This window comes from Formica exsecta, unplaced genomic scaffold (genome assembly GCF_003651465.1).
Source record: "Formica exsecta isolate Colony F162 unplaced genomic scaffold, ASM365146v1 scaffold228, whole genome shotgun sequence".
In the NCBI taxonomy this organism is placed as follows: domain Eukaryota; kingdom Metazoa; phylum Arthropoda; class Insecta; order Hymenoptera; family Formicidae; genus Formica; species Formica exsecta.
Window position 1 is genome coordinate 5049 of NW_021849573.1, and position 10416 is coordinate 15464.

Here is a 10416-nt window from a genome sequence, read left to right on the forward strand (position 1 = left end):
TCATTTTTGTCGATCATCATTTCAAAGATTTTATTACAAGCGTCCAGAGAACCGTGCGTGATTACGATATCCCAATTATTTTGCATTGGTGTATGCCATGTTTTCTGGAATTCCTTCCATTTTTCCAATAGCGGCTTATAACTTGAGAAAAATACACATCCACAGATACGCGCGTTAGAAATGTGACCAATAAATTGAAAAATATTCTATATATATATATATATTTATCGATAAAGTAATAAAAACTTGTTCTTTCGTATGTTATATATATATTATGACAATTAATATATATAAAATTTATAATCATAATATATACAGAGTGGACCCAAACGTTCCGGCCAGACTTTGAGATTTTATAGGAAGTTTAATTGTGAACAAAAAGTTTTTTATAAACATGGATCGAAAAATGCTTCTTTAAAAAGTTAGCGCCCAAAAACCTCTAAAATCATGGTTATTTTATACATTTTTGCGAATATCAAGGAAAATATGCGTTTTTTAACAAAAAGTACTGAAACAAAAGTTGTAGAGAATTAAATTATTTTTCAAATAAGATCAAAATGATTGTAGCACGTTCCATAAGTTTTGAGATAATCATTTTCAAATGTACAAAAAAAGGTTTTTTTCGGCCATCAGTGGTAGAGCTTTTTAAAAATACTCTTCATTTATGCTGTTATAGCTAGTTTAGCTAGTTTTTAATGTTTATCTTGCTTGTTATACCACTACAAAAATTTTACTTTTCTGCATTGTGTAAACCAATCACCATAGGAGGCTGAAAGGAAGAACAGAAAGTGAAAAGAAAATGAAATAAAAAGAAAATGAAACTTAATAAATTTCTTGGAAAAAATCAATAAAAATAAAAAATAAAAATCTTTTTCTTTCATAAAAATAAAATAATTCTTTTTTTTAAATTAAAATAGCACTGTAATAGTAGAAAATGATTAAAAATGAAAAAAGCGCTAACTTTTTAAGGAAGCATTTTTCGACCCATGTTTATAGGAACTTTTTGTTCAAAATTAAATCTCCTATAAAATCTCAAAGTCTGGCCGGAACGTGTGGCCCCACCATGTATATGTATATAAAAAAAAATATTACAGAACAAAATATTGAATTAGAATGTTTGAATTAATAATAAAAAAATTAATTTCTAATTTAATTTTTAATAAAAATCAGTTTTTTATTTTTTATATAAAAAATAACTCGAAAATAACTCTATATACTTATTAATATTATATTTCTGTTATGCATTAATTTATTAATATTACTTACCCTTGTGTACTTCCATATTGCAACGCTACAGTCAATTCAGGCTTGCTAAATTTTATTAAATTGTCGTGCTTGTATGTCAGGGAAATATCTTCGACAGGATATGTAGCGACGTTTGGCAAACCACCAGCAAAAGTTATACAATTTGACTTCGATAGGTAGAGATCGTCTAATTAGAAATTTAAAACGTGATACATTAGATTAATAGTCAAGAATATCCATTTTATTAATTCTGTTTCGAAAAGAATAAATTGATATAAGCAGATAAAAAATATATTCTTGCGTTTATAATTTTCGTTTATTACATATTTTTTCATTCAAAATTTCGTACGTTTTAGGATTAAAATTTGTATATTTTTGTCTTTGTAAAAATTTTTAAATGTTTGGGTCATGATAGGAAGCATATATCATTTCTATTATTATATTTCTATAGATTTTATTATTATGAAAAGTATATATTTTCAAAAATTCTAAATATACGATTAAAAAGTGCATTAAATACTACAAAAGAATTTTTAAGGACATTTTACTACATGACTCAACGATATATATATTTGCTTAAAATTAAATATATCAAGTTTCGATTTTTTGATTCCCAATGTACAAGGAAGCAATAGTATAAAAAATATGTAAGTAAAAAATATATGGTGTTATATAAAATTATAAAACATCGGAGGTGAACACTTTTATACGTTTCCGTATAAGACTTTGAATGGGTAAATAGAAACATAGAAAATGAATGCAATATATATAACAACTTACTCAATTGCCTAATTAAGTTGGACTTCCGTTTAGTAGCGATTTTAGAAAAGAATTTAGTATGATCCATGATGAGAGTTATATCGCGCGCGGTAACTGTCACAATGGTTATTCTCTCGCCGAAATCTGCCGCGGTTATGAATACTATCGCACTGACTTGGTTCAATGTGTATATTATTTAAAAAGGTTATCATACAGCTTCCATGATAAGACCAATTATACATACAGCCTAAGAGGCCTCATGACTTTATCTCTATTTTATAATCAATAATATGTGCTAAGCGCAACAAATGGAGAAATCACATCATTTAATGCTAGATTTTGTTATAAAGTTCAAAACAAAATTCTTGGATTTTGAGCAAGCTAATTATTCCGCCGTCAAGGCATTGTATCATGACTTTATCTCTATTTTATAATCAATAATATGTGCTAAGCGCAACAAATGGAGAAATCACATCATTTAATGCTAGATTTTGTTATAAAGTTCAAAACAAAATTCTTGGATTTTGAGCAATTATTCCGCCGTCAAGGCATTGTATCAAAAGATTATATGCGCCGCAAAGTAGACGTTAATAGAATTTTATATTTAATATTGCTTAATTTCCTCTCATTTGCTAGAAAATTAATCATAATCCATAAAAGAGTAATTAAAAATTTACAAAATATTAAAATATAAATTTGAAGAATTTATTCTGAAATAAACTCTTTTGCTATTAAAATGTGTTCGAAAGAAAATCTCGAGTTTTCGTTTCTTGTGGTGACACGATCTCGATATCTGTGACATATCGTATCTCTTGTGATATATTATCTTATCTCGATCTATCTCAACAAGTTCTTTTTTGCAATATCATTGGATAAAACATTTAGATATAATATTGTCTAGTCATTACATATAAGACGTGATCATCAACATTTTGAAATATAAAAACTAAAATAGTAATGCGGTATTAGTAATTATAAATAAATATTAAATACATTTGATTATTTTATACTTTAAAAACTGATCAAGTTCTAGTAAAAATTTTGCTTTTTATTCGTCGCGCCATTAAACAGTATCGATGAGATGGTACTAAAGGGACAATAGAAATTTTGAAATATACTCGTAACATTTATTCTCCAATTTATTAACATCTTGTACGTGTGTGTGTATGTATGTGTGTGTGTGTATATACCTGTTTGTGTGGATGTAATCACGTGTATTTGTAAGCGTGTATGTCACTATTTCCATCGCCTTTGCTGTTTTTTTTTTTTTTTCTTTAACACTTCGGATAACATTTTAACTTATTATATTACCCTGCCCGATAAACGCTCTATTCGATATCGATCGATCGATCACGCGCTGATCGGCAGTCGGATGGATTTTTGATCGATCTCGGGTAAAAAAAGAGCCATCGACGTCGAACAGAACGTTCGGCATTTCGGGTTTTGTTCCGGCGACCGACAAAACGGGGCTCGTGTTAACGCATTTTATTTGTCGAACATAAATTCAACATCGTGTTTATTCTATCTGTTTTTCTAATTGATTTTTGCAACTGGCTTGATCGAGTGACGTTCGATCCAATAATAATATCGGATAACATCCCAACGAAAAAATAAAAGAAGTCAAAGTTCTCCAACGAACTACTAACATATTTGCAGTAGAAAGTTTGACAGGAACTGAGTTAAAAATATCTCTCACAATAGATAAAAATAAAAAAAAAAAAATTTGATTTAAATAAATTATGTCGACATTTGAATAGAATTTCATTAGCCATATATAATTCTCCAATTTCTAGTTTTAGTTGTAAAACATCGGTAATTTTCACGGGATGCGCATCATAATTTTTTATGATACCTGGCAATAAAATATATATACATACATACATTCTTCTATAAATTCTACAAGTTACCGTGTGTTGTGTGGCAGTTAACACATTACGCGTCGATTGCTTTATCAACGCACTTCTCTTGCGTTAAGTTTTCTTTTAGTTAGCTCTCTCTCTATCACTTTTCTATTAATATACATATACACACATATATACATATGTATATGTTTCTATTACATCCTTAAAAAATACTTTTTTGGGAAAATATATCTCGTAAATATCTTACAGTTGTATCTCTTATCGGAATAATTGTTAAATGTTTTTGAGTGAAAGTGAGAGAGTTATATTTTTAATTTTAGAATATTTGGTTGTTAAGAGATTAATATATATATTTTATATTTATTGAGATAATCGTGTATGTTAGACACAATACGTTTAAACATTCTTTTTATAAAAATAGGCCCCCTATATCATAGTACATAGATGCAAACACATAAATGCAAGCACGCATAAAGATGCAAGCACAGTAATATTGCAATTTAATTCTCTCGAAATAGAAAAATTAAATCTTATTATTATATATAATAAATTATTCTTAATCTTTTTTTGGTATTATTACTTTGACAGTAGTTTTAAATTAAAAAATTGTACATAGTATTTTCCAAATTGTAATATAACATTTAAAACGTTATTACATTTTTTGTTTTAATCTTTTTCGATCTATTGTGTAATAAAACAATAATTGAATTAAATATATCTGTCATATAATTAAATATTTAATATTATGATATTTTGTCATATAATTAAAAAAAACTTCGTGCTTTTAAAAATTATGAAAAATTATTATAAATATTATTTAAAATTAAATATATCTCGAGATCGAAACATAATATAGCGAAATATAATACACATTTATGTCTATTTTCGACGTCGTCACTCGTGCCAAATTGTACCAAATACACTATCAGCCCGTCGTGTTGGTCGACGGAATATATCTCTGTACCGTTTTTGAGGCCGTTGCTGTACGCTGGTTTTCGTTATCATTTGTCTCGCGTTTTCTCGCACCCCCGCCAAGCCCACGTCACGTCTTCTCGCAATTAATACGGTTCGCAATGGAACTATTTACAAAACGGAACACTTAACGACTGCGCCTGCGTTTAGTTTATCGCGAGCTAAATTTCCGAGTCGTCGGTTTTTGTTCCTTCTCTTTGTTCTACGATAACGCAATTAATGGGCTTATGTATCACGCGCATCCTCTCATTACTAGCCGACACGTTCGCACGGATTCTCACATCACCGAATTTCAGAATTGCGGTTTCTGAGGGACCCTTCTTGAGAGTTTTAGATTAGTGATCTAACTGAAATTTCGCTTCTCGAAAACGGAGTGCACGTCTCGAAGCCGCACGTTTGCATTTCGCTAATCGTAAAGCTAACAATATTCAAAAGCGACGAATGTCGCTACGTTTCCACGTTTTCTCATAATTAATATAATATAATTTTCTCGGATCTAATAAGCAAATTTAATAGAATTGATAGATCGAATATAATCTTTAACATTATTATTACAATTACGTTTTTCAGATTCACACAATTAGTGATTTCGTGTTTAACTTAAAGAAAAATTTAAGTGATATTTTTGTATTCTTCGTGTTTTTCGAAACATTCCACAATACAATATTATGTAGCATATAATGTCATGTAAGAAATATTAAATTATTTTGCTTAATAATATATTTAAATTTTTTTCATTCCTCCTTTTCATCATTTTAAATTTACTATTCTGAAATAAACTCTTTTGCTATTAAAATGTGTTCGAAAGAAAATCTCGAGTTTTCGTTTCTTGTGGTGACACGATCTCGATATCTGTGACATATCGTATCTCTTGTGATATATTATCTTATCTCGATCTATCTCAACAAGTTCTTTTTTGCAATATCATTGGATAAAACATTTAGATATAATATTGTCTAGTCATTACATATAAGACGTGATCATCAACATTTTGAAATATAAAAACTAAAATAGTAATGCGGTATTAGTAATTATAAATAAATATTAAATACATTTGATTATTTTATACTTTAAAAACTGATCAAGTTCTAGTAAAAATTTTGCTTTTTATTCGTCGCGCCATTAAACAGTATCGATGAGATGGTACTAAAGGGACAATAGAAATTTTGAAATATACTCGTAACATTTATTCTCCAATTTATTAACATCTTGTACGTGTGTGTGTATGTATGTGTGTGTGTGTATATACCTGTTTGTGTGGATGTAATCACGTGTATTTGTAAGCGTGTATGTCACTATTTCCATCGCCTTTGCTGTTTTTTTTTTTTTTCTTTAACACTTCGGATAACATTTTAACTTATTATATTACCCTGCCCGATAAACGCTCTATTCGATATCGATCGATCGATCACGCGCTGATCGGCAGTCGGATGGATTTTTGATCGATCTCGGGTAAAAAAAGAGCCATCGACGTCGAACAGAACGTTCGGCATTTCGGGTTTTGTTCCGGCGACCGACAAAACGGGGCTCGTGTTAACGCATTTTATTTGTCGAACATAAATTCAACATCGTGTTTATTCTATCTGTTTTTCTAATTGATTTTTGCAACTGGCTTGATCGAGTGACGTTCGATCCAATAATAATATCGGATAACATCCCAACGAAAAAATAAAAGAAGTCAAAGTTCTCCAACGAACTACTAACATATTTGCAGTAGAAAGTTTGACAGGAACTGAGTTAAAAATATCTCTCACAATAGATAAAAATAAAAAAAAAAAAATTTGATTTAAATAAATTATGTCGACATTTGAATAGAATTTCATTAGCCATATATAATTCTCCAATTTCTAGTTTTAGTTGTAAAACATCGGTAATTTTCACGGGATGCGCATCATAATTTTTTATGATACCTGGCAATAAAATATATATACATACATACATTCTTCTATAAATTCTACAAGTTACCGTGTGTTGTGTGGCAGTTAACACATTACGCGTCGATTGCTTTATCAACGCACTTCTCTTGCGTTAAATTTTCTTTTAGTTAGCTCTCTCTCTATCACTTTTCTATTAATATACATATACACACATATATACATATGTATATGTTTCTATTACATCCTTAAAAAATACTTTTTTGGGAAAATATATCTCGTAAATATCTTACAGTTGTATCTCTTATCGGAATAATTGTTAAATGTTTTTGAGTGAAAGTGAGAGAGTTATATTTTTAATTTTAGAATATTTGGTTGTTAAGAGATTAATATATATATTTTATATTTATTGAGATAATCGTGTATGTTAGACACAATACGTTTAAACATTCTTTTTATAAAAATAGGCCCCCTATATCATAGTACATAGATGCAAACACATAAATGCAAGCACGCATAAAGATGCAAGCACAGTAATATTGCAATTTAATTCTCTCGAAATAGAAAAATTAAATCTTATTATTATATATAATAAATTATTCTTAATCTTTTTTTGGTATTATTACTTTGACAGTAGTTTTAAATTAAAAAATTGTACATAGTATTTTCCAAATTGTAATATAACATTTAAAACGTTATTACATTTTTTGTTTTAATCTTTTTCGATCTATTGTGTAATAAAACAATAATTGAATTAAATATATCTGTCATATAATTAAATATTTAATATTATGATATTTTGTCATATAATTAAAAAAAACTTCGTGCTTTTAAAAATTATGAAAAATTATTATAAATATTATTTAAAATTAAATATATCTCGAGATCGAAACATAATATAGCGAAATATAATACACATTTATGTCTATTTTCGACGTCGTCACTCGTGCCAAATTGTACCAAATACACTATCAGCCCGTCGTGTTGGTCGACGGAATATATCTCTGTACCGTTTTTGAGGCCGTTGCTGTACGCTGGTTTTCGTTATCATTTGTCTCGCGTTTTCTCGCACCCCCGCCAAGCCCACGTCACGTCTTCTCGCAATTAATACGGTTCGCAATGGAACTATTTACAAAACGGAACACTTAACGACTGCGCCTGCGTTTAGTTTATCGCGAGCTAAATTTCCGAGTCGTCGGTTTTTGTTCCTTCTCTTTGTTCTACGATAACGCAATTAATGGGCTTATGTATCACGCGCATCCTCTCATTACTAGCCGACACGTTCGCACGGATTCTCACATCACCGAATTTCAGAATTGCGGTTTCTGAGGGACCCTTCTTGAGAGTTTTAGATTAGTGATCTAACTGAAATTTCGCTTCTCGAAAACGGAGTGCACGTCTCGAAGCCGCACGTTTGCATTTCGCTAATCGTAAAGCTAACAATATTCAAAAGCGACGAATGTCGCTACGTTTCCACGTTTTCTCATAATTAATATAATATAATTTTCTCGGATCTAATAAGCAAATTTAATAGAATTGATAGATCGAATATAATCTTTAACATTATTATTACAATTACGTTTTTCAGATTCACACAATTAGTGATTTCGTGTTTAACTTAAAGAAAAATTTAAGTGATATTTTTGTATTCTTCGTGTTTTTCGAAACATTCCACAATACAATATTATGTAGCATATAATGTCATGTAAGAAATATTAAATTATTTTGCTTAATAATATATTTAAATTTTTTTCATTCCTCCTTTTCATCATTTTAAATTTACTGCTAATTTTTTGACCTAAATTAGCGTTACAAACATGCGTCTTGTGCACCAATGTGAGAGTAGTGAGAGCTTAAACGTAATCAGATACGAGTCGCAAAGATAGAGTTTTGTTTTTAATAATGGATAGAGCATATTTTTTGGAAGGAATGAAATAAAAAACTTGAGTCAGGGCTGTTATGTGTTTCGCTAAAGAATTACAAAAGAAGACGTATCTGACCAAGTTTAAACATAATCACCTGAAGAAATCTAAAAAGAAAATGAATTTTCGTGTATATTATATAAAATATAGACGGTAGAACAGAGAGGATATAATATAGTTTTTACACAAAAGTTGAAAGAATTGCCAAAGCTTTAATTTATATTATCCGTATTTATATATACAAGGTGATTCATCTTTTATGCATATCATCTTTTATACATATTAATTTTTTCCATAATTGCTTTAGACGGAAATGAATAGTAAAAAAACTGTTTTGCATTTTAAAAGAACACTATATCGTGATAATTCTATATATCTATGTATAATGATTCACCTGGTATATATTCGGTTTTAACATTCCTAAATTCTCACATTATTTAGAATCAATCCAAACGCTTTTTATAAATTTATAGAAAAAAACGCTGATAAAATATATATATAAAATTGACATCAATTCAACTCATTAAGCTCATTAAGAGTGATTTTTAAAATATAACTGAAAGCGAGTAAAGATAATAATTAAAGAAAACTTTTTGCTAACTCGTATAAATCTTTACTTTGGCACAATACATATAATAAGTGGATCCAACGAAAGAAATATCAAGAATCAATGAAGAAGAGTGACTGATATCAGTTGATTGATATCACGCGACGAGATCGCAACAATAATATAATTTCTATAACAATATAATTTCTTATCAAATAATGTTGTCCGAATTAATCACTCGAAACTTGAACAATATTTTTAATGCTTTGAAGAGATAATTCTAATTATTACTTTTAATGATGAACGCTCTTGTCAATATCAATCAACGGGAAGAGAATGCGATATTCTGAAATGAGGAATCCGAGTTGAGAGAAGATTGTACAGTCGTGTGTATAGAAATGCTTAGTGAGTCTAGGCGCGAGTTGTAGTAACGGCTCCTTACTCTTAAAGTATCTAATGTCGAAGAGTAGAAAAATTATATAAAAGTACGAAGGTCTATAATCTTTAATATGAGAGAGGTTCCGTGCGACCGCACCATTGCGGTTCTTAGTTTGTTTCTCTATCTAACTTTAGAAAATATTCAGTACACGTGATGTAAAATACTGTTTTTGAACAAAGCACTATTCTTGAGCCAAAAGAATCGATCAAGACGTAGCTATTTCGCGAATAGCGAAGTGGCTGAGAGACGATTCTCGTTTCATTATAGATAAGTTTAAAAAGCTTCAAGCAAAGAGAATCTCGTTAGAATTTAAATGCAACGAAAGATTTAACGACATTTCTTGCATTATCACGATACATCTTTCGTCTATTGACACGTGATGTAAAATACTGTTTTTGAACAAAGCACTATTCTTGAGCCAAAAGAATCGATCAAAAGAATAGCGAAGTGGCTGAGAGACGATTCTCGTTTCATTATAGATAAGTTTAAAAAGCTTCAAGCAAAGAGAATCTCGTTAGAATTTAAATGCAACGAAAGATTTAACGACATTTCTTGCATTATCACGATACATCTTTCGTCTATTGTAATGCGCTTTTATCCGTCACTGTTTTCTATTCTCCCCTTTCGTTTTTTCTGTTTCGTAAAACTATTTCAAATGTCTCAGCAATAGAGATGAAATCGAATCGAAAGAAAACACACGTGAACTTTTAGAACGATCAGATTCCTGGCAACGTCGCGCGGAAACACTCCTGAGAAGGAGTCAATATACGAGGGAAGAGAGATGTGAAGGGAAAGA

At 29.6% G+C, this 10416-nt stretch overlaps 1 protein-coding gene across 1 annotated transcript in view; it reads right to left on the minus strand.

Annotated features, from left to right (window-relative positions):
• LOC115235594 (aromatic amino acid aminotransferase DDB_G0287711-like) overlaps window positions 1-4579 on the minus strand; it is a gene marked incomplete at its 3' end in the record, with an annotated part of 6135 nt that extends 1556 nt beyond the window's left edge. Inside the window, exons 1-3 of the mRNA XM_029807490.1 lie at window positions 2026-4579; window positions 1267-1432; window positions 5-141 (exon numbers count right to left, since the gene is read on the minus strand). Coding sequence (XP_029663350.1) covers window positions 5-141; window positions 1267-1432; window positions 2026-2092 — 370 coding nt within the window. The remainder of the gene's footprint in view (window positions 1-4; window positions 142-1266; window positions 1433-2025) is intronic.
• Between the last annotated feature and the right edge of the window lie 5837 nt (window positions 4580-10416).